At 39.3% G+C, this 25,605-nt stretch overlaps 1 protein-coding gene across 4 annotated transcripts in view; it reads right to left on the bottom strand.

The window, feature by feature from the left end:
* Window positions 1-25,605, bottom strand: part of CACNB4 (calcium voltage-gated channel auxiliary subunit beta 4) — a 311,756-nt gene that overhangs the window by 17,192 nt on the left and 268,959 nt on the right. For 3 of the 4 annotated variants that reach the window (XM_006157626.3, XM_006157627.1, XM_006157628.3), the window contains 7 exons: window positions 23,276-23,352; window positions 21,697-21,716; window positions 21,392-21,472; window positions 20,068-20,126; window positions 10,514-10,623; window positions 5,042-5,193; window positions 1,037-1,132 (listed from right to left, as the gene is read on the bottom strand). In XM_006157626.3, the coding sequence (XP_006157688.1) occupies window positions 1,037-1,132; window positions 5,042-5,193; window positions 10,514-10,623; window positions 20,068-20,126; window positions 21,392-21,472; window positions 21,697-21,716; window positions 23,276-23,352 (595 nt within the window). Of the gene's footprint in view, window positions 1-1,036; window positions 1,133-5,041; window positions 5,194-10,513; window positions 10,624-20,067; window positions 20,127-21,391; window positions 21,473-21,696; window positions 21,717-23,275; window positions 23,353-25,605 lie in introns of those variants that run through there. The other variant, XM_027775350.1, reaches the window with a different exon arrangement.

The following is a 25,605-nucleotide window of genomic DNA, read 5'->3' as shown; positions in this document are numbered from 1 at the left end:
AAACTCACGCCGGGCACTTGTGCGTGCATGCCCAAGATCCCGAGAGGAGAATGGAGGAGAAGGGATTGTGGTGTGACCATCCCCCCGGGGGGTGATTTCTCGCTTTCTGTCTCTATGTCTCTCTCTCTCTCTCTGTCTGGCGAGCGCATGCGCCCTATTAGCGAAAACCTCTACCAAAAAAAAAAAAAAAATCATTGCCTTCTATGCCAGCTAGAAATTTTTGTCAGAAAAGTTTAAGGAAAGTCAGTTGGTATGCTTTACTTTGTTCTTTCTTTTCTTTTCTTTTTATTTTTTTTTAAATTTTATTTTCTTTTATACAGTTAACCACACTATTTAGCTTACAATGTGAATATTTTAACATGTGAACATTTCTCCCTAGTCCAGTTGACTAAACTATAAAATATCTTTAATCGAAATTGGCACGTTTCTTTGTGTCATTAATGCTCTTCCTCCCCATTTTTCTTCTCATTGTTTTTCCTCAAACCCTCCTCTTTCACACACATATATCTGTATTTACATCCATTTACTTTGTTTCTATATCCTTTTGTCAATCACTTTCAGTCATAGAGTGCGGACACTCGGTGTATATTAAGTGGGGACCTACAATGCCTCTCCTTCATAGCCTTACTTGCTTCACTCAGCAGTAAAGCTTCCATATTCATCCACTTCCTGTCAAAAGCCAGGTGTTTTGTTTTTTTTTTTAAATGACTGAATAGTATTCCAGAGAGTATATGTGCCATGTTCTTTCTTTTCTGAAGAGTGTCCACATAATTGGATGCTGGATGCTAAGTGTTTTCAAGATAATCACGGTAGCAGTGAGGAGAGCAGACCTGGACGAAGTTCATTTCTTATGACAAGGTAGACTCTGCCCAGTTCTCGATACCTGATGGTAGCAGCTTGTTCCAAGAAATCTGTTAGCTTTATGACAACATACTATTATCACCGTTCCAGAATAAAAATGACAATGCTAATATGAAAGAAAACCCTACCTTGTTAACTAATCAAGAGTGACTCACACAAAAATGATTAGACTTACTGGGGGACATTGTGCAAGTTTATCAGCTGCCACCAATTGAACGTTCAAGTGTTTGCTTTGGGACTTTCCTCTAGATTTAATCAACCGCTGTAAAACCTGTTTGAAGAAGAAAACAAGAATGAGAGGTCTTGTCAATGAGTTCAAAGAAAACCAAATAAACCAAGGTCTTGTTTATAGTCTGTTTAGCCTGGCACAGTAGTAGACAGAAAAATATGATGTGAGAAATCATAAATGAGACAGATGTGAAAAAATAAAACTAAAGTACTAGCTCATTTTAATGTAAAAAAATTGAAATTCATGCATAGTTTGTCATAATATGTATTTTCCATGAAATTTTTGAAGCCCCCTCATATGTAACCCAATAATGATGTCACCCATTTTTACTGGCTTTCATTTATAATGGATTCCATATGTTCATTCTATTCTAGCTCCATATGGGTCTTGAGTTCCCACCCTTGATTTTACCCAGAGATTTCAAAAAGAGCCCCCAAAATGTGAAAGAACTGGTCTATAGGGTAAGGTCATTTAGGATAAGCAATATTTTGATATTATTCAGATGAGTAGCATTGTGGTTCATTATCTCCATGACAGATAAATATCAGGGTTATTTGCATATCTGACCCTTTTTTGTCAATAATTATTGAGATTCTCCAGTGTAATTTTACATAAATAAGACTATTTCATGATCGAAAATCTAGGCAAAACATTTTCATTGGTACATGGCTACATATAAACCAGTGATGCATGAAGGGACTACAAAAAGTTCATGGAAAATTAGAATTAAAGTATGAGCTTATTTTGGGACAAAAAATTGGGGGAATTCATGCACGACTTTTTTTTTTTTTGGGAGGGTTTTTTGCTAAGGGGGGGGGGGGCTCGTTCAAAAGACAGGGGGACCAGGGGAGTTTTTGCGAGAGGGTGTATGTTCTCATTGTGGAGAGAGAGAGAGAGAAATCCCCCCCCCCCCCAGGGGGATGTCCACACCACAATCCCTTCTCCATTCCCTTCTTGGGATCCTGGGCATGCACGTACACATGCCCGGCATGAGTTCAAACCACTGGGTCTGGGACATGAACTGTGGTCGACAACATGGGAGTCCAGCAACATAGCCATTATGCTAACTGCTGGTCCCAATGCACAGTTTTTTAGTAACACCAATGTTCCATGAACTTTCTGAAGACTCCGTATTATTGATGTCTTTCTACCACTGTGGTAACTAATTTTGGCCATAAACTCCTTTCTTCCTTATTTTCTTCTTCTTTCTTTTTTTGGCTGAAACAAACTGCCCCCCCCCACACACATACCCCCCACAAAGAAACAGTGCTGGTTTCTGGACCTGTGGCCACCCCAGCACACAGGCAAAGGAGAGCTCCTGTTCCTGCACTTAAGGACATCATGGTGATGGGGGAGTGGGAGGGGTTGACTTCTCCACCACTGCAGCAAAGGGGGCATGAATTCCCAGCAGCTGTGGGTCAAAGGGACCATCAGGCACTCAAAGCAATTTCAGTCCATTCTACTGAGTCTCAAAAGGCCCTGGTTTGGTTGGGATTCCCAAGTTCACGACATAGAAGCAGTGCCTGGAGAGATGGGAGGCTGAGAACAAGAAGGAAATGGGGAGGTTCTTTGGACATTGTCTACCCATGAGAGAAGACTACTGTTCAGTGAGCAGTTGAATTTGTATTTAGGCAATATAATATACTTTAGGAGGCATGGAAAAGAAACTGATTATCAAGACAGTACTTCTCAGGGGTGTCTACTGCATATTAACTTTTTAGAACATTATTACTTTTTAAAATGAACAAATATTCTTAGGCTTGCCGGTGGAGTAGTGGTTAGGGAGGCTGGATCCCACATGGCCAATCACACAGTTCAAGTCTGAAATCTGGCAACTTAAGAAACATGCTGTAGGGTGGGGGCAGGAGTGGGGGCAGCAGATGGTGTAGTGGTTATGTTGCTGGACCCCCACATGCACGACCATGGTTTGAGCATTAAACCCAGTGGCTTGAAACTCACAACAGGAGTGTGTGCATGCATGCCCAAGATTCTAGGAGGAGAATGGAGCAGAAGGGATTAGGGCATGGCCATTCCCCCAAGGGGTGATTTCTCATTGTCCCTCTCACTGTCTCTGTCTCTCTCTCGTGAGTACACACACCCTAAGGCAAAAAACTCTATAACAAACACACAAATAAATAAATAAGAAACAGGCTGAGTACCTGTGTGTGCATGCCCCAAATCCCAAAATGACAGAAAGATGGAGGAGAAGAGATTGCAGAATGACTATACCCCATGAGCAGTAATTTCTTGCTTTCTTTCTCTGTCTCTCTCTGACAGGTACATGTGCCCTCTGGCAAATTAAAAAGAGAGAGAGAGAGAGAGAGAGGATAGACACACTTAAATCAAAAGAAATCAAATTGGGAGTGTTTCACTTTTATTTGTATCTTCCCCAATGACATAAAGGTACACGGCAAATTTGCTACTGTTCTTAATTATGAAATAACTATATTCCTCAAAGACCATTAACCTAGTCACGAATGTCATGGTAACATTTCCATAAGAGATGTTTACATTGTGATATTTTTCTTTATATACGAGATTCTCTTTTTCATTTAATTTGCCAGAGGGTGTATGCTTGCCAGAGAGAGAAACATAGAAAGGGAAAGGAAGAAAGCACCCACCATGGGAATGGTCATGCTGCAATTCCTTCTCCATTTCTTCCCCATTAGGATTTTGGGCATTCACACACATGCACCTCTTTCTCAAGCTGTCAGGGATGGTATTTGACCTGCTTGGTCAGCCATGTGAGATCTGGCTGCCCTTCCCTACAGGCCGTGAAACTGGCCTATAGCTTTCTTTCTCAAACTATGTGCTCTCTCATTTGGGGAGAAAATATAGGTTATATAAGAATCACTATTATCCAAGAAATTTACCAGTACACTGGGTCATTGGAAAAGTCATGACACATTTTTCCATAGAAAAGTACGTCATGACTTTCCTGACGACCTAATAGAACCTCTGTCTATGAAAAGTCAGTCTATGTTTCCTCACCCTTCTTTTTTCTTTTTATTCACTAGAGGGTAAATGTGCTCATCAGAGACAGACAGAGAGAAGGGAAGAAAAGTGAGAAAGCAGCCTCCCCTTCTCCATAAGGGATGGTCACACCACAATCTCCTCTCCGCCACTTCTCCTTTCACAATTTTGGGCATAAGCCACCGGGTCTGGGGCTCAAACTGCACAGTCAGCCATGTGGAATCCAACCACCTTAATCACCATGACACGGGCTGACCTTCCTTATCTATCCTCATTTTTTATTTCTATTAGCTATTGCATAGCTATCTGATTTGGGACTCACAATAGACAGTAAACTCCTTGAAGGAATAGACTGTTCTTTCTTTGCTATCCTAACATTCCTAGAACATTACGCCGTGGTGTGAAATTTTCAGAATCAAAATGAAGTTATTTGTGTCAATGGCTGAACCCTGACTAAACCAAGAAAGGCCATGGAGTTGTGTTTTCTCATGACAGCATGTCTGATAAGAACTATTATTTAAAGAATTCTTCCAGAACCACAGCACTGTTCAAAGAGCAAGGCAACCTGACATAAGAATGACTTCTACAATGACATCTGCCTGGGACTGCCAGTCCAAACTTGGACTAACACCACTTATTATTGATCCTGGTATCCAAGCACAGTCGTCCCCAAAACAATTGGTATAATCCCTCCCGTTCGTGATTTTTGCCTTTAAAACCTGTCAGAGGATTGTTAAGACCTAAGTAAGCATGTTCAGGGGTACCAAAAATGTTCACCAGGTCTGCAGTCCTCAACACTGGCACACATAAACTCCTTGTGCTTTATATATTTTGCTTCAGTTTATCTCTTTTATATTAGTAGTGAAGATTGTAAAATGTGCTCAGTAAGAGTCTCGACAATATAGCCTTCTAGCACAGAGCAAAGAATAATTCAAATAAATGCACTTCTAATCCTTAATACAAACATGAGCTAATTACCTTTGGAGATGAGACTTTCACGTGAACAATAATTGGTGCTAAAGATGTCTTTATAAGTTGTGCCGGGTGATTGATGGTGTCTGCATCAAGAACCACCAGTTGTAAAGATCGTGCCAACTCAAAGATTCTTTCAATTTCACTTTGTACTTCCGCTAAAAGGAGACATAATAAATAGTAAGTCCTGGTTACTCTCCTTAACTAGTTCTTATGTCCAAAAGAAATAGCACACTTTCATATATGTTTGTCTACGTTACAAAATTTTTTAAAAATGTTTTTTATAGTCCTAATTTAAGATCATTCCTAAAGACAGAGAGTGAGAAACGGGTTGAGTTTTACATACAAACAGTTGGTAAAACAATAGAGATGATTTTTTGATTCTGACACTCGATATAATATTTAGCTATTTATATAGCTGTGGTGATTCTTCTGTGTTGATTTTGATTGTTGCTTTGTTCTAAAAAAACTTTCACTTCAGTTACAGAAATTGAAACCATTTTAAGACAACTGAAATACAAGTTCAGGGCAACATCTCATGGAAAGCAAATGACACTAAAATATTTTTATCAAGTTTTATATTGGGTTGTTGGAAGACTATTTTTCTACGTATAAATACATCATGACTTTTCCCAAAACCCAATATTAGTATTTTGTGGATATGCTTTTAACCACCCCCCCCAACAGTTTACCTGTTTTGATGGACATGCATATTTTGTACCCCTGGTTAATTGTTCTGGGTCTATTGTTACAACTAACATATTACTTAAAGTAGCTAGATTTAAGTACTACAGCCAACAAGCTTGTTCTAAGGCATAATTATCTTCAATATTTAAAAAAAATAAGACCAATAATACTAAAATGCCAAATTCATCTAGATGCACATGTAATTGACTAACTGTAACAGTCAACTTACCCAAATTTGTATCTGAGCATGGTCAAATAAAAAATTAATTCTTTTCTACTGTCTGAAGTAATTACACTGTTTTTTTTAAAGAAAAATATAATTTTGCTTTCTAAAATTAAAAAAAAATAATGTATATTTTATAAATCATCTGATTTATTAAGTCATGGCCAAAGTCTAAATTCAACTATTTAATTCTCAGAAAGATGATTTTGTTCTACTTATTTTTATTTTGGGGCTGTAGGTATGACCTAACAATATTTACTATAATCTGATCCAAAGTACACAGAGTAGACAAAGCTACCTAACTTAAGTGATTTTGAAGATGGCCTATACAAAAGGTCATGATGCTCTAAATACCCCCTTTGAAAAGGGATTTGTTGAAATCCCATGATATGCTTATGTAGTGTACATTCAAGTTCACTCAAAAAACTTTCCATTCCTTAGGCAAAAAGACTGATAGGGTATTATGAAGGGTCACGAATACTCAAGACCATCATGAAACTCAAATTTCTTGGGCTTTAGATAATAGCCTAAAATTCTCATTTCCCATAGAATCATTCATGTTTCATGCATGATCTGTATGAAAAAGAATGAATTTGATGAGTGAAGTGGCCTGAAAGATTTCATGTTGCTTTGAAAGGTGACTAGCTTTCAAGATTTCAATAGAAGTAGGCTTATTTGCCAGATTCTTCTGAGATCATAATATACATTTGTTAGTAATAATAAACATATTGATCCTTTTCTTCTTACATATTAGAAACAGTTAAAAAATAAATTTTTCTGAGGCCAGCAGATGGAGAGGCGGTTAAGATGCTAAATTCCCACATGGTTGACCGTATACAGGCATGCACGTATGCCTAAAATCCTGAGAGAAGAATGGGGGAGAAGGGATTGTGGCATGGCCATCCCTTCCAAGGGATGATTTCTCACGTTCTCGCTCTCTCTTTCTCTCTCTCTCATGAGCACACACACCCAAAGGCAAAAATCTTAAAAGAAAAAAAATTTCATAAGAAGTTTGGAAAATAAAAACAAGTTTTATTATAGTAACTTTCAACTTCAGGATCTTGGGGTATGTTCTTCATTTGTTTTGTTTGTTTTTGTTTTTTGTTTTTGAGTTTTTTTTGTCTTAGGGCACGTGTACTCCCCAGGGAGAAAGACAAACAGACAGACACTATGAAAGGGAAAGTAAGAACTCTCTCCCCAGGGAGGACGGCCATGCCAAAATCCCTTTTACTCCATTCTCCTCCCAGGATCTCAGGCACGCATGCACATGTGCCTGGAGTGATTTTCAAGACACAGAGTCCAGGACTCTAACCATGGTCAACCATGTGGGAGTCCAGCGACATAACCACTACACCATCTGCTGGTCCCCAGTTGTTGTTTTCATTCAACTGCCACTGATTTAGGGGAGCTCCTGGCCAGGACTATAAAAAAACAAGTTTATACTGTGTGAAGTTTTGAATCTGAATACAGTATTTTCTGAAGGCAAAAAGGCAATGAGTAAACTGGACTGCCCTTGTACAAAGAACCCTCAAGGCACTCTGAGTCTCTGTCTAATTAACTCAGAAATACCTGAGCCTTGCTATTCTGCACTGGCAATGACCTTAAGTGTGGATCCTGACAGGAGCACAGGGCAGGCACACCAGCTTAACCAGCAAAATCCTTGGGCAATGGGCATGCTGTCATAAACAAAGAGGTATTTGGGAAGAGCAAGCCAGGAGGCTGCAGAGGGCCAAACTAAATACAGGGGTGGACCCAATATTTGGGTGATATGTATGTAGAATGTAATAAACAAATTACACATGTGAGAAAGCAAGGCCTATTTACCTACATAATTCATTTTCTAAAAGCATCAACAATAACAACAATACCTTCAACCAAATCTAATAATCTTGACCACCCAGACTGATTCTGAGAGGAGTTCCAATGAAGTTTTTCCCATTATTCTGTTCCAGGCAAGTGGAGCTCTGGACCCATGGCCTCTGATGCTGGAGGGCTTTTTAACACTTCTATAACCTGACCATGACTGGTCTGGGCACACCACTCTCCAAGATCTCTGTCCTCAGTGATCTTTCTTATACTCAAATATGTTCATATTTTTTCAACCTTAAAATATTGCAGTGGCTCCCTAGAGCCCAAAGCAGGATTTTTCAAAACACCCTGGAACGGTAACCTCATAAGATATCCTATGGGAAGAAAAGGGCTTTTCGTAAGGGATATACTATATACCATAAAACTTCTATTGGAATTTCGAACAGACATTACCCCTCACATGTTGAAAGCTCTAGGAAGTCTTGAAGTGAAGAAGCATGTCAACTAATGAATTCATCGTTTCTAAATTTATTTGGCCATGGAAACCATTTTGAATGTAACAATTATTAAGATCCTATAAAATTACCATTTCATGAACATCTATTTTGGAGGCCTCTTTTTAGCAAAGCATTCTAGAGCCTTAATACATGGCTTCAATCTATCTCTTCAACCTTTTCTGTCCCTCTCAAGCCACAACCCAGCCCGTCTTCCTACGCATGCTGTACATGAATCTACATATATCTCGACCACACTTTATTTTTGATACGTAGGTGTCATATATCTCGACCACACTTTATTTTTGATACATAAATGTTTTTGTACATTCTTGTTTGCCTTGAAAAACCAGGTCAAATATAACTTCTGTGAGGTCTTTTTACACATCTTTTACTCCTTTCCTTTGACTTTATACCCTTTTTTTTTGGGTTGTTGTTGTTGTTTATAATTCCATTATCACAGAGTATTTTAACCAACATCCTTCTTTCTCTTTGTCCATGGGTAAGATTCTGTGTCTCAGTTACATCTGTATTTCCTAAGTCTAGTTAAGTGCATGGCACATAACAAGTGCTCAATAAACACTGATAAAGGACTCTACAAATGTGCATTAATGAACAGAGAAATGGGCATAAGAAGATCACACTGTGGTTATTATAATACATTGGCATTAAATAACTCCAGTGGCTCTGGGTATATGACTTCACAGAGCAAAGGTAGAAACAATGAACAGAGATCTACTTTGTTTCTTCCTAAATGTTTATATCAATCTCACCTCACTCTCCCACTGACTCTGACAACAGATGACTAGATTACTTCATTACTTCCTCCTTCTAAATGGGGAATTACTTCAGAGAAAAATCCATGAAATCTTGGCAGGTGGAGTTGGGTGAAGGAATCAGGCAATCTAGTATATCTTTTAGCCTCTGACACGTCAATGGAAGGAATGGTTAAAGGTCAAAGACACTATACAGAGTTACAAGGAGGGTGGAGACAGAATAGACAACAGATGCTTGTTTGAGAAATCTTCAATCTAACTTGTGTCCTGTCATTCACAATATTTGACTTTAGTTACCTAATCTGATTCACCATCAATACTGCCATTGTCATATTCACAAGGTCAAAATACTGTACCTTTAAGAATGCTTCACTCTGTATGTAGAAGGCTGTAAATATAGGACTAACCAAAGAACCACTAATCTCTGGGATTTTCCCTCCACAAGTGCTGACAGCTATTCCATTGGCTATGTTTAGCATTCTTTCACAAGGCAACCATCCAACAAACATTTATTGGCAATTACCATGTGCCAATCCTGTGCCAGGGATACACAGATGATCTCTGTATACTCTTTCCAACTTGCACAATCCTTGGCTCAGGGTCAAGGCACAGCCTCCAGTGGGTTTTGACGATGTGTTAGGACATGCACTCTAACTCTAATTTTTTAAGTTTTCTATCATCTATAGAGCTCATTTCAGTAGTTAAAACAATGGAGTGGCATGGAAGAGCCTTGCCTTTCCTAGTTAAAACAAGTTACCCTCAGAACATGAATGCAAAAGAGAATCCGATTGTGGGTGGACTACAACACTCTTGGCGATTGTGGAGACCATGACTCGGCTTTCAATATGAATGATGAGATTCACCGGCAGAATGGACTCACTCCATGGATGACAACTCCATCCTCCACAGCCCTGCTCACCTATGGCTTGATAAAGTCTTTTATTATTCTCCATCATAGTGCATTTTGGGATGCTTTGTGACTAGTCCCCTAGCAGAGATATATTTAAACACCCTGCATGTTATTAATGGAGGTTGCCACCTCTATTTAAAAATGTGACCACTTTGTGTACTACCAGCTAGCAGAAGCAGCAACACTAAGAACACCATTATCTAGCTTTTCCATCTAAAGATTTGAGAAGACTGAACCTTTGTTTCCTTTCATGTCGGCTGTGACTCAGGTATGACAGATTCATTGGCCTCACTGAGAAGCTTAGACAAGCAGAGCTAAGTGGTTTCACATGGGTAGGCAATAACAGACTGGGAGAGCTCATTGAGGATTCTTTTCACCAGACTACTAATTAACTGATTGACTAGAGCAGACAGAGTAGGCTCCCTTCTTGTCCATGGCTAGCATGCTCATTAGTTATTCAGCACTTTTCCATTCAGAATGAGGAGCAAATTGAAAAAGACATGCACAAGCACACCATGTGTCATCTCAGTCTAAAAGCACAGCTTGGCGAGTACCAAGTACCACATTTGAACATCTTACCTAAGCTGGACCGGGTGTTCGAACGTTCAATTATTGCTCTCTTGCTGGGATTATTTAGGACAGACCTCTTAGCAAGAGAAATGTCAGCTGTCACTCTTGTTATTGATATCCTATGAATAGGAACACAGAACACAAGCCAGTAAAAATGTATGGGGCATGCTCCAAGTGATTCATAACCACAGCACTTAATAACCACTTTACATACTCCAGTGGAACCACAGTATAATAAACATTGGCCACAAGCATTTCAAACAGGCTTTGACTAATATTAAAACATAAGCAGAGCAGAAGGAAGGATGATTTTGGTTATTTAACAAAAAAACTCCCCCAGTAAAAATTAACTTCCTCCATTGTGGTCTGCCTTACCAAACTCCCATTATATGCACACCATACTGGGAGGGAATCAAAACATAGGAATAAACCATGCTCTTTCCAGGAAGCAGCCATACAATTTCCCCACAATTCAGTTGATTTACTTTTGAACAAGATCTTCAGGAACTACAAATTCTCTGCCCTGACATTTTGATGCTATTGGTCAAAGGGAGCAAACCCTCTTCATTTTAATCATGAACAACAGTCAACCAATTGGTGACTAAATTGCATTCTTTCTACTCAGTAGTTAATTCATGATACATGAAGCATTTCGCTACAGGCCCAGAGTGATTAACTTCTCAGATGTGAAAAATACAATTTCTTTTCTGAAGACACAGGATTCCTTAGCAAATCTGCACATGACTTCGAATGCATGTTGTGGGCAGTCATATGACGCTACAGTTGAGTGCATTGTGAGTATCATGTCAGGACTTTGATACGTTAGAAAGTTTCCTGCAGTTGTGTAAGAAAAGAATAAAACAAAGAAGGTGCAAATGAATGAAGGAGAGGGTTTGTTTGCATATGATCTATTTGATGAGAACATCTAGAACTTACTTTTTTTTTTTTTTCCACTTTTGCCATAGGGAGCATGCATTCACTGGAGAAAGAGACACTGAGAGGGAAAGTGAGAAATCACCCCCACTGAGGTGGGGGGAGTGAGAATGCCATAACACAATCCCTTCTCCTCCATTCTCCTCCTGGGATTTTGGGCACACATGCACACACACCCAGCATGAATGTCAAACCACCAGGTCTGGGACCTGAACCATGACTGGCCATGTGAGAGTCCAGAGCCTTAACCACCATACCACTTGATGGCCCCTGGACCTTACAATTTTTTTAAAAAAGAATAATTTCATTTAACTTCATTTATTTATTTATTTATTTTAATTTGACCAGAGAGAAACAAAGTGAGCAAGAGAGAGAGAGAGAAAAAGAGAGAGAGAGAGAGAGAGAGAGAGAGAGAGAGAGAGAGAGAGAGAGAGAGAGAGAGAGAGAGAGAGAGAGGAAGTGAGAAAGCAAGCTGCCAGGTTAGGGACTCAAATAGTGGTCAGCCATATGGAAGTCCAGCGCCCTTAACCACCATGCCACCTGCTGGCCCATGGACCTTATAATTTAAAAACTCTGTAGTTTAAATGGAGATTGCTCACTCCCAATTATCATCTATTTGCAGGATTTAAAGTTTGCCTCTCTAAGCCATTACTGCCCCCACAGGCCTTCCTCATCCTTATCTTCACAGCTTGGCAGAATTCCCAGAAAAGACAAGGAAAGCAGCACTCTTCACTCTGACACTCAGCTTCTGCAACCCTGTTTCTCCACTTTCAAACTCCTTTAGGGAGTAGGAATAGGGAAGAGGCAGTGTTACTGACAATGATTGAATCACATGTCATCTCACACCTGCTCTGGGACACTGTCAGTACTGTCAGCAGACTCTTTACTTGACCTTAGTGACCTGAAGCCTCAAGAAGAATTTAAAGTAGTCTGTTTCACAGATGGTTGGAAATCGCTTCTTTAAAGCAACAGTCTAGGCAAAAGTTATGGTAGGTTTTTGTTGTTTTGTTGTTGTTGTTTTTTGTCTTTTGTGCGAGAGGGCACTTTCACTTGCCAGAGAGAGAGAGAGAGACAGGGAGGGAGAGGAGGAAGCATCCCCTATGAGGAATGGTCCCTTCTCCTTTATCTCTCACTCCTTTGGGAATTTTGGGCATGTATGTTCATGGGCCCTGTGTGTTTCTTAAGCTCCTGGGTCTGGGACTTCAACTGTGTAGTCTGCCACATGAGATATGGCTTCCTTAACTACCAGGCCATGGAGGCAGCTTCTGGTGTCATTTTTTAAAAAATTATTTAACTTTATTTTAAAATTTTATTTATTTAAATTTGACCAGAGAGGGACAGAGAGAGAGAGAGAGAGCAAGCCATCAGGTCCAGGACTCAAACCACAGTAGGCCATGTGGGAATTCAGTGCCCTTAACTACCATGCCACCTGCCAGCCCCTCTGGTGCCATTTTAAAGCGAAGCATTGCTTGCCTGTATGATTGCATTTATAAGCTGTAAGTGGTCAAGAAATTTTAATTTTTTAAATTTTTAGACCCTAATGATTATCTGATGCATCTTCAAATTGTCTTCTGCAAAAACCAACAGCTTTGCAGAAATAACTCAAGAACCATTTTGAGCACTAAAGGGAGACCGAGCTCGGGAAGCTCCAACTTTACCACTCTCAGTGCTAGGCAAGCACCCCTGCACCCCTGATTTCTGCACTGGGGTCTATTTATGATGTCAGCAAGTTATAACAAGTTGTCCAACTACTATAGGACATTAGAAAACACTGGTGTAACAATTTCTTCATTTTACCAAGAAGAAAACAAAGGCACAAAGAGGATGTTCCCTCTGGTTACCAATCAGCTAACAAAGTCTAAACCAGGACCCTGAATAACAGGCCAGTGCTTAGTCATTTGACTCCATAATTCCCCTACAGTTCAGTTTTCTTCTCCAGCAACTCTGAGCCTCCAGACATGAGTCAAATCACCAAGCGCAGAAACATAGGGAATCTTGGTCTTGCTCTGATCAAGCCCTTTAATCAGGGCTTAAATCAGGTTGAGACTGGGTGAACCCCACACCTGAGTTTCCATTACTCCCTTGGCCACTGCAGCTTTGAGGTTCATCTGAAGTCTCATTGCCAGCTCTTTTCCTTTACAGAATAGGATCTACATGTTTATTTTTGTGTTTCTGGGTTTCTGGTTTATTTGTTTTCAAAGAATGGAGCTGCTGGAAAGAAACACATCTGTGTTCCAGAGCAGTTCGAACGTATGACTGGAGACAGTGGGTCGGTTTACAGACAGAATTCAATGTCCTAAAATTCTGATTTTTGGAGGGCCCAAAGATCTATCCTACTTAAGTAAAAGACAAAACTTCTAGTTTTATACAGACCAAACAGTGACTCTTGATTCTTAAAATTTGAAGGGATTATCAACAGATGAACACTTTCCCCCCCGATTTATAAGAACTGTTTTGCAAAGCCTTTTTTGAATACAACCAATGTTTTTAAAATATATATATATATATAAATATCTGCTTCATAGGTTTTAAAAATAAAGGAAAAGGTGTGAAAATTAAGAGCTTCTTTTTAAATTTTTATGCACTAATAAATACAAGTTAAGTTTCTAATACAAGCTATTTGAAAATAAAAATATACAGACATGAAATAGTATTCAAAGACAATAGACACAGACCTAGAAACCCTTCAGATAAAGTAGGAGTTTTTATTTCCCGTGCAAAGATGCTTGCTATTATCATAATAAACACAGACCCCAAATTCCCATGTCTAGAAAGCTTTCCAGCATAATAATTACATTCACCACTGAATGCTATCTAGCATAGACACTATTCATCTTCTCCTCTAACTTAAAGTGGTATCCTTTCTATTTCTTTTCTTGCTATACTCATACCCCTTAGTGTCTTTCAGCATTCCCATGCATCTTGCTTGATCATCTGGAAAAAGTTCTTTTAGAAACCTTTTCGTGACATAGTGTTAGGAGTCACTGGCTAGTAGGTAACAGACTAGTAGGAGTTCATTTCTCCCAGCAGACTGGGGAAGCAGCAAATGTCCCAAAAACTTGTAAAAATGATTCTCTACATCCAGTCTGAACCCCAACTGCTGCTTATTTCTACTTTGAAATTCATCAAAATTGCAATCTGGTGTGAGTTATGAATATTAGTTTTCTATGATTTTTTATGGAAAGACATTAATTTTCAGTTATGGCATATTCATTAAAAAATAAATTGGTATCTCCATGTTGATGATGTAACAGCTATAAGATCTTTATATATCCTTGCTATATCTAATATGCTGGAAATTCAGTTTTAAAAACTTTTTTTTTTTTTTTTGGAGAGATTTTCGCTATAGGGCACGTGCGCTCGCCAGACAGACAGAGAGAGACATAGAGACAGAAAGCGAGAAATCACCCCCCAGGGGGGATGGTCACACCGCAATCCCTTCTCCTCCATTCTCCTCTCGGGATCTTGGGCACGCACACACATGCGCCCGGTGTGAGTTTTAAGCCACCGGGTCCAGGATGCGAACCGCGGTCGACTACGTGGGAGTCCAGCGACATAGCCATTATGCTAACTGCTGGTTCCCATTTTAAAAACTTTTTAAAAACTCCTACTATTCACAGGCAGAAGTGCTTCAAAGACCAGAACAGTAGGTGGTCAGCAGAATAGTATGAAAGGCAGGGGAAGACCTGAGTGTTTTCCTGGCTCTTTCTTTTGGTAGTTGCATGACTATAGACCATCTTTTATGTCATGCCATCTTTTAAACCCTTACAGCCTAATCTACAAATTGGCAAAAGGAGTTTTGGCACAACTATGCCATAGGATATCCTGTCATTAAGGGTATATAAGATAACATATAAAGGGATTTCGAAAAGTTCATGAGGAAATGGAATTAAAGTTTGAGTGTATTTGGGTGCCAAAAAAAATTGAAATCCATGCACAGTTTCCTGAAAATATTAGGTTGTTGGGAATATCATGATTTAGTTTCCTGTTTTTCTGTGCAAAAACGCATTGTGACTTTCCTAACAACCCATACACACTTCCATGAACTTTTTGAAGACCTCTCACATGAAAGTGTTTCTTGAACTAGTTCTCGGTGGTGTTGAGGGGACTGTGTTAATAGACACATATATCATGTACACAAGACAATTACTGGAAATGTCAAACATTTTACAGTCCCAACCAACTAACTGAAACATTCACATTTAGTTTCAAGCATTCAGTTCATCATCTCTAGCATCTGAGAGTCCACTGATGAGTCTGCATTTGAAGAGAAAATAGTAAGCAGAGTTTATAAGAGAATGATAATGATTATGAGACAGAAGTCACTGTTGTGCCTTTTCCATGGGTTGTCTGCAATTACAGATTTTTTTCATTCTTACATGGCTGGCAGCTTTGGGCAGCATCAACTGTTTCCATTTCCTTTTACAAATAAATACTATTTCTTCGACTTGTCCTAAATTGTACTCAGCTTCCTTTCTTTCAAATTCTTTCTCAAATCTTCTTTTTTTTTTTTCCTTCGCACATAACTAGGTTAATAGTTCCTTAGCTTAAGATCTTGTCTGTGTAGATTACATGATGTTCACTGAGCGATTTTGGCTATGGCCATGTTGTCAACTCAAAGCATTCAATAAATGCCATAGAGCTGATCTGATCCATGTGTCAAAAAAACTAAAGAAACAACTTTTAGGAGATTTGGCATAGGTCAACAAATTGCAGTGGTGACAGCTTGGTCTTCAGCCTATGCATGGTAGATTCAACTAGCTGAACAAACTTCATCCAAAAGGTTGATCCCCAATGAATAACTGCGGTGTGAAGTGAGGAGAATCTTTGTGTATCTACTATTGTGCCAATTGTGCATTTACTATTTCTTTGCCAACCTGATGCCATCAAAACAGCTTGTTAGATTCACTTAGTTTATGGTCTGTAAATAAGAGTCATGGCTATATGTAGATATTCACATATACAAAGGGCCCTTGGGAAATATTTAGTATTATACTTTTCATTTTTCTTACATGGGTTACAATTAGGCTCCACAAAAGCAGCTATAGCAATAAAACTGTATAATAAGTATCTCTAAATTGACTCAAATAATTTCCAAGGTATGGAAAAAAATAATAAAAGCCAAGTTTATGATTCTACAATTGTCAAGCTATCGGACTGGTCAAGCAGTGTTGGGAAAGAAAGTCTCTTAGCCAATGGATCCTATTTTTATTCTTTCTGAAAAATAATAGGACTCTCAAATGACTATTTTGTCTAACCTACTGCATTCTTAGTCAGTGAAACAGTAGGTTCCCATTAGATCATATTGTCTATGCTCTATCACTATGCCTTCTTTGTCATTGTTCTCTTGGCTGGTTTCAATGAAGGACATGTGTTTTCTCCTTTTATTAATGGGTGAAACATAATGTAACATACTGTCATAGCTCAAATGTGAGACAATTTTCCACACAGAAAACGTGTCAGAGTCAGTGGGAAGCCACCAGTGATTTCTTCTTCTTTATCAAAGTCTCTGCACCTACTCGACCAATGAACTCATTACTTTCCTGCTGTATGAGCCTCTTAGTATTTGAAAGCAAGTCCTTCTCTCACTCCTCTCTTTAAGATCTATCTTCCTCCAATTCTGGCACACATCAGATCTTTCCAGGGCTTTGTCTCTGTCTCCAGCTATTACTACTTTTTTTTTTTTAAGAGAGATTTTTGCTATAGAATGCTTGTGTTCACCTTAGAGACAGAAAGAGACAGAGAGACTGAAAGCAAGAAATCATCCCTCCAGAGGGGACGGCTGTGCCCCAATCCCTTCTCTTTCATTCATCTCTCAGAATTTGGGGCACGCCTGCACACGCACCTGGTGCGAGTTTTAAGCCACTAGGTCCAGGACTTAAACTGCAGTTGACTGTGTGGGAGTCCAGCAATGTAATCATTATGGCATCTGCTGGCCCTGCCAGCTATTACTTCTGTTACTGTTGAATTGTTTTTCCCAATCCTTGGCCTCATTACTAGATCCCATGAACACCTCACATGGACATTTTAATTCTATTTGTATTAAGACCAACTTTATCAGTGTTTGTACAGTGAACAATGCAGATCATTCTACCTGATTCGAGACAACTCGCTGCTGTTACAGTGAAATCAATTTCTTCCTTTCTGGATTTCAGCATTTTGAGGAAGAACATCAGAGTCTTCATTCTTGACAGCCATAATAAGCCACTCATTTTCTCTTTACTAAGTTATAAGAAATCCTTTCTTCTTTTCCACAGTTTCTATTTTTCAAACCTCTGATGACATTTAAGTACATTATTTGGGGACAAAAACAATCTAACACAAACTAAGGCAGTGTTATGGGATGTTGTTTGTTTAGAGGGAGGGCTGTGGTGGGGACAGAAGACAAGGCTCTGCTTAGAGCTAAATGAGGTAGACGCACCACAGGTTAAAACCACATCACTGCAAGCATAGCTGAAGGAACAATCAAGAATGCAGAGACTGGGTCATGTGTGCTAGTGGCTTTCAATCCACAGAGAGCTGATGAAGGTTAGGGTTCTGGTCCCGAGCATCAAAGGGCAGGATAAGACCAATTCTATTAAGTTAAGGAGCCAGAGTTCAACTGTTTTTCTGTAATGCTCTTTGAGGAAGTGAATTCCCAATAGCCAGAAGTTTTCACACAGAAGTAGGTTGTCTATTTGATTGTGGTTGTTAGAGAAGAGAAATTAGAATAAAAGGAATATACATTTCCTTCCACCTCCAATGAGTCTAGTATTCAGTACTTTTCACTTCTTCTCTTTGAAACTACTTCATTCTCTGCCTATGCTCTGTTTTAAAAGAGTGGAATAGGATAAATGCATCTTTCTTATTAAGCCTCCTGTATCCACTAGATGAACATGACAGAGACAGTTATTGGTTCAACACAATATGTTTCTTCTCCCCCCTGTGTACATAACTAAACTGTATTTCCCAGGTTCCTGTGTAGTTAGGCACGATCACATGACCAAATTCTAACCAATGCAATGTGAGGAATGACATGCTCTACTTCCAGACCCAGCATGCTCTGTGCCTCATCTAACTGGCTGAAATGATCAACCCCAGGCGAACAGCCCCCACATGACAGGGGGAACAAACTTACTGCTGATCTTTCCCTCCCTATATACACCCTCCATCCCAGGCAAGGAAATAAACCTCAGACTGTTAAGTGAGCAAAAAATAAACTCCCATGGTGTCTGAGCCCTTATACCCTTTTAAGTCTATTTATTAAGGCAGTGTGACTGATATAATGTACTTAGAAATACACAATAATGACATGGAATCGCCATATTTCTTAAACTGCAATCTCAATTACTGGAATTAAAGTCTAAGTTTATTTTCTTTGAATGTAGTCTCAGGAACTAATGACTATTTTTAACATAATTATGCAGAAGGCTTTTTTTTTGAGAAATATATACAATTTGTACTTACAGTACTATTTATGTTTTTATTTCATCTTAAAATATCAATTTATTAAAATCTATTTGAAAATATATTTTGTATTTTAAAAGTATTTAGTCCATTTAAGGTGATAAATTGGATGCATTTATTCATACTTCTTAATACACATCATTTAAATTTTGTACATTTCTTTTTTTTTCAGAAAGGTTTTTTCTATAGGGCATGTGTGCTTGCCAGAGACAGAGAGAGACAGAGAGACAGAAAGTGAGAAATCACTCCCCAGGGAGGATGGCATGCCGCAATCCCTTCTCCTCCATTCTCCTCGCGCGATCTTGGGCACTCACGCACACGCACCTGGCCTCAGCTTAAGCCACCAGATCCGGGACTCAAACCGTGGTCGACTACATGGGAGTCCAGCGACATAGCCATAATGTTATCTGCTGGTCTCTAAATCTTGTACATTTCTAAAAAGTCTTTAGGTTTTTTTCACGTGGTTAGTTTTACATGGTGTACATTCTGCATAGTGAAAGACCTTAACATTTACAAACTTTTACCATTTCTCTGCAGAACACAAAAACTGTAGACATTTTTCATAAAACTTGAATGACAAATTTATTTGAAGGCGAAAGACTGAGCCATATTAGTGATGGGTCACAGTAAGATACATACAAAATAGACCAATAAAGTAAGGTCACTTCTAATAAAACAGACTCAAAAGTTCAAATAAATATTATTGATTATAAAAACAGTCACTTTGGGAGGCTTGTGATGAAAACAACTGTTGTACTCTTCTTTTGAGATAATTTAATACTTTATATTTCTAACCTCATATATTTCACATATATATAATTCCCAAGTGATATTATGTAGCTTTACCAGTGAGCCACCATATACATGCAAAATATTATGTACTTCAATTAATATTTTCCATGAAACCCATCCTAGTATAAATTCCCTAATATGTGAGAAAATAAGGACATATACATTAAGTAAAACAAATAGATAATCATCCTTCTCAAGGTACTTTTTCCCTTGGGAATTCAAGGCTATATTTCATATTTTCAGAGCATTTTCATTATTTTCTTCCCAAGACTATGAGCTAACTTTAAATGAGAGAACTTCTGCCTTTGCTGGAAACATAGATCCACACATCAATTTATCATACATATCTGGTTAAAGGAAAATAGAAATACAAAAACATCTGTATGTCTCACCTCCCATCAAACCTGTGCTTCAGGAAATCAAAGAGGGCTTTCTGCATCATGTCTGTTACCTTTGCAGAGGTGAGAAAAAAAGAATGAGGCAAACACACGCAGAGAGACAGAAGTCAAAAGTGAGAGAAGTGGAAGGGAAGGGCACTACGACCGAGCAAAGACCTATTGCAGCCAGTCGTCTCCTAGAAGGACGTTACCTTTGAAGGTGCTTTTCATGCTTAAACACGTGCAATTGCTCATTTACCCCCTTGGTTCTTCTCCAGGGTTGAGGAATGAACAAGCAATGTTCACCAGGCCCAAAGCAAACCCTCTTCCCTCTTCCATTCTTAGGGGCTAGGACAGACTGGCTTTGAACACTGGTGCAGGCCACTCTTGACTGCCTGCCTTGTGCTTGCCTCCAGTAAGGAGCAGCTAGAGGCTCCAAGCCCTGGGCTCAGCTATCCTGCTAACTGGTGCATAGTGACACTCTCCATGCACAGGGTTGGATTTTTACAGACCACTCTTCTGCACATCCCTCTGATATTTCCAGTTCAGAGAAAGACAAAGAGGAGAGGAAGCGTGAATAAGAGATGGGATTCACAGATCTGCCTCAAAGAGGTTTATGAATTAATTCAACAAATGTATACCTAGTGCTCACTGTGTGCCAGACACCATCCTAGCTCAAGAGGAAAGGTACCTTGGGGGGGGTTGCTCACCTTTGGATTTTAATGCGGCATCCCATCTACTTTTATCCATAGCAGTAAGTCAAAATGGCAACATCTGATATGTAGTACATCTAAGTCTCTACTCTTCTCCTGGTTCCATGGTATTGTCTAATATCAAAAGTTCACTAGTGGGTTGTGTGTGTGTGTGTGTGTGTGTGTGTGTGTTTTACTATTTATCCTTTAAATAAATAAGCAGAGAAACATTTGGTGAAATATGCCATTGTCTTAAGCACCCAGCAGAGTGAGATTTGTTGGCGTTCTCAAGGTTAGATTTGCTAGAAGGTTGCTCATATATTCCCTGATACAGTTCTTTGTCTATTTTTTCTAGTAATAATGGGACGTCAGAACAGAAAGTCTTTTCCTTTAAATTTCATGCAAATATATAGTATATATAAGTTTTGACCAGAATTTCCCAAAGGAATACATGAAAAATGAGGAATGTGCAAGAGAGGAAAGAAGGGCAAAGGGCCACATAAAGCCCATGGGGTCCCACCCGCCTTCACATCCTGGGTCGGCTTCTGTCAGGACCTAAATGTAAACAGACCCTGGGAGAGCGAGCGTCACAATGATTGTCTCTTATGTTCTCAATCAAGAACTGAAGAGTAACATGATATTTGTACCTCATAACCTTTCAGTGACGGCCCCACTAACACCACTGGACGCATCGATGGCACAACATCGTAAGGAGGAATGTGCTCCGTCTGAAAAAGATGATTCGACATGCATGACAAGGTGAGGTTGAGCGCATCTTCTGGATAGCCACAGCATTCATCATTCTCAGGCCGAGCAATCAATGGTTACGACAGGTCCCCACCAAGGAGGCTCATCCCTTATTTTATGGCCATTTGGGTCACCGAGATGGAGCATTGCAGACATGTATGTATAGGAACCTTAACGGTAGATTTAAAAAGGAAACACAACTTACCACTTTTTGCTTCTGTTTTGCTAAAAGACAACAATGAGAGCCATATCAAAATATGTAATCTCTGTAAATGATAGTACATGAGTTTAAAAGATGGAAGTATGCACTCATTTGTCTCTGTAATATCCTCTTCATTTCCCTATCACCCACTCTGTAGGCACTCCTCTACGGTTTCACTCTAGAAATGCCAATTTGGAAGACATGAAAGACAGATAACTTCCTCCCTGTACAACCTTGTGTCCTGGTTTTATGTTGGGTGGGGATGATGGACAGTGCATAACAACAACGGACATCTGGACTGCCCATTAGCTGTGGTCGTTCTCCTGTTCGGACACAGTATGCCAGAGAATAAGTTGGACAAACAAAATTTAATAAAAAGAAATAGAATAACATTTTGGGAAAAACAAACTGTCACTAATCATTTATTATTTTTCTATTTGCAACTTTGGTGAATTACAGGTAATTTTCCAGTCATTTGGTGTTTTTTGCCTATTGTCTAGAATATTGACAATGTTGAGAATTTTTTCTCACGATGCTGCTTTTCAATTTCCAATACCTTTGTAACTACTTACTTGTGTTTTATTTTTTCCTGTTTGCATAAGTGAAAAACAGCAATGTCCTGAATGGTTAGTAAACACAAATGGAGCAAAATGTACTCAATTTCTGATTAAAGTGGTTTTGTGTCTATCTAAGCAGGTCTCTTCTTATTTATCTGATTAAAGTGGTTTTGTGTCCATCTAAGCAGGTCTCTTCTTATTTAGGGGCAACCAGAGACCTAGTTTAGTCAGGGCCCCAGAGTTCAGGAGGGATGCACATAAACCAAAACTCAGATCCTCAGAACTGTTCCAGCTTCCTGCAGTTGTGGCAGGCCAGACAGACTCTCAGACTTACAATTTACAGCTGGCAATACTACATACCCCAATGCAGCAGCATTCTGGGTCAGGATGAAATCAGCCTGTAGGAGGCAGGGAATGTGGTGGAAGAAAAACTCCTGTGTGAATACCATCATAATTTCTAAAAATCACAACAAACTACTTATTGGGCCACCATTGTCCCTTCGTTACTATTAATTCAGGGATCAGCTGTCTGCGGTCCAAATATAAATGAGGTCATCTGGACCCTATCTTATTCTCTGCTTTGACCCTCCTAATCTCAATAACCAGTTTGTACCAACACATCCTAAAGTTTCTCACGGAGAATGAAAGAGAACATTCTCTTGAGAGTCTGCAGCTCTCTGTTTCCTTTTCATTGGACCTCACCACCTTGAAATCTTTTGGGTTTTTGGGTAGACTAATGAACTTGTTGCATACTGATTTACACAGTGGGTAGTTACTGCCTCTGGTAAGTAAATATAATTTTAATATTTCAAAATTAAAATGATCTGAAATTTAGTATCATTAATAGCCTTTAAATCAAATCAGATTACCATAGGAGTAAATGAGCAATCTAATATTAAACAGGAGAACCATTTTAAAATCAAGCCTTTAAGCTGTTTCCAAATTAGTGAAAACACTCACATGTGTGTTTAAATATTAATAAAGCAATACGTTACATTTAAAAAATGTTTAAATAAAACCCTCACCTGTTGATGTGGGGGTTGCTCGAAATGTCCCTGATACCATTTCTCCAAGACTTGAAGAAGAATTTCCACTTGATTTCCTAGGATATAGAACAAGAACTCAAGACTCACTCCCCAGATTCTTTGAAAATAGAACTTGAGAGTACAAAGCTTTCTTTGGCCTTAATCCCACTAAATAATTCAAAACACACCAAATCCTGCTATAGCAGAACTTCAAGAATCTGACCTAATGTTTTCTTTGACTTCATTTCTCAAAGAAAGTAGGGAACTAAAACTTTGAAATATTTTGTAAAAGTATCTCTTCTAGTTATTTAATACGGACATTAGGAAAACAAAACAAAACAAAACAAAAAAACATTAATAGGAATGTTCTTGTGAATTGCTTGCTTACCTAACACTAGTCACCAACGTACCAGTCAGATGTCAAACACAGCTTAAAACAAGCAGTAAGGGGACCAGTGGATGGCATAATGGGTAAGTCACTGGACTCCCACGTATTTGACCATGGTTTGAGTCCTGGACCCAGCGGCTTAAAACTCACACCAGGCGGGATCAGCAGTTAGTGTAATGGCTATGTCGCTGGATTCCCATGTAGCTGACCACGGTTCAAGTCCTGGACCTGGTGGCTTAAATTCACGCCTGGTGCGTGTGCGTGCGTGCCCAAGATCTCGAGAGGAGAATGGAGGAGAAGGGACTGTGGTGTGGCCATCCCCCCTGGGGGGTGATTTCTTGCTTTCTGTCTCTCTGTTTCTCTCTGTCTTTCTGGCGAGCACACGTGCCCTATAGCAAGAACCTCTCAAAAACAAAACAAAACAAAACAAAAACAAAACAAAACAAAAACAACCTCACACCAGGCATGAGTGTATGCATGCCCAAAATCCTGAGAGGAGAATGGAGGAGAAGAGATTGGAGTGTGGCCGTCCTCCATGGTGGGTGATGCCTCCTTTCTGTCTCTGTCACTCTTTCTTTCCAGAAAGTGCACATGCTGTAGAGCAAAAATTGCTCTTAAACAAACAAAACAAAAAAGCAGAAGACCTGGGAGAGCCATTTATTCATAAAAGTAGTTATATGTGGGTCAGAATTAAGACATGACAGAAAGGAAAGAAAGCCCTTGGGAGTTTCCCTGGAGCCCACAGAGGGTCTCAGGAACCCCCCATCTTCCTATTTTCCCATTGTATTCCTCCCTTTCAGTGCTTAAGAATATGATCCTTACCATCAGAAAAACCTGAACAAGAGAGACAGAGAGATAGCGTCTCCATGCTGCAATCCACTCCCAGTCTTAGCCAACCCTAATCTAGGTAAGTCTCATAGGACTCCAGGACCTTCCTATGTGGGTCCAAGTTTACCTCACCAAGCCACTGCCTGGTCCTTAGTTTTACCATTGCTCCTGCCACAAAGGGAGCTTTTAGTTCAAAGTGTATAATAATATCATGAAATATTGGGTCCTTGGAAAGGTAGTGATGCATTTTTGCATAGAAAAATACGTCATGACTTTTCTGATAACAAGAAAACTTCAAAAATCATGAAGATAATTAATTTATTATTTAACAGATATTGCTTATGCCTGTTCTAGAAGCTACATAATACAAGAGTGGGAGTGGGGAGGATAAAATCCTTTCCCTTGGGACCAGCAAATGGCATAACGGTTATGTTGTGGGACTCTCATGTGGTCAACCACGGTTCAAGTCGCAGACCCAGCAGTTTAAAACTCACACTCGGCACATGTGCGTGCTTGCCTAAGATCCTAAAAGGAGAATGGAGGACAAGGAATTGCAGCATGGCCATCCTCCCTGAGGGTGATTTCTCACTTTCTATCTCTCTGTCTCTTCAGTGAGCACACGAGATCTGTAGCAAAAACCTGTCTCTCAAAAAAAAAAAAAAATCCTTTTTCTTACTGAGTTACATTTTTGTTGGAGACATCAGTGCCAAACAAGACAATTAGGTAAATATATGATATTTCTGAAAGTAATACATGCAATAGAGAAAAATAAGTCAGGAAAGAGAGAGTAAACAAAGGGAAGGAAAGTGGGTACGGATATTAAATGCAGTCAGCAAAAAGGCCGCTGGAAAGGTGATATTTAACAAAGACCTGAGGGATATGAAAGAGTGATCTGGTAAAAATGTGAAGTAAAAGGCTCCAGCAAGAGGAAGTGGCACATGCAATGGCCCTGAGATAAACATGTACCCCTGGAGATGTTTAAGGAGAGCAGAGAGGACAAAAAGCCTAGAGAAGAGAGAACGGGAAAAAATACTGTTAATAGTATAGGCATGGTATATACTAAAAAAGATTGATGACTAGAAGTGGGGCTTGCTCTACTTTTTTTTTTTTTTTT

This window comes from Tupaia chinensis, unplaced genomic scaffold (assembly GCF_000334495.1).
Source record: "Tupaia chinensis unplaced genomic scaffold, TupChi_1.0 Scaffold000549_1, whole genome shotgun sequence".
Taxonomy (NCBI): Eukaryota; Metazoa; Chordata; class Mammalia; order Scandentia; family Tupaiidae; genus Tupaia; species Tupaia belangeri.
This window is presented reverse-complemented; position numbering and strand designations above follow the sequence as displayed.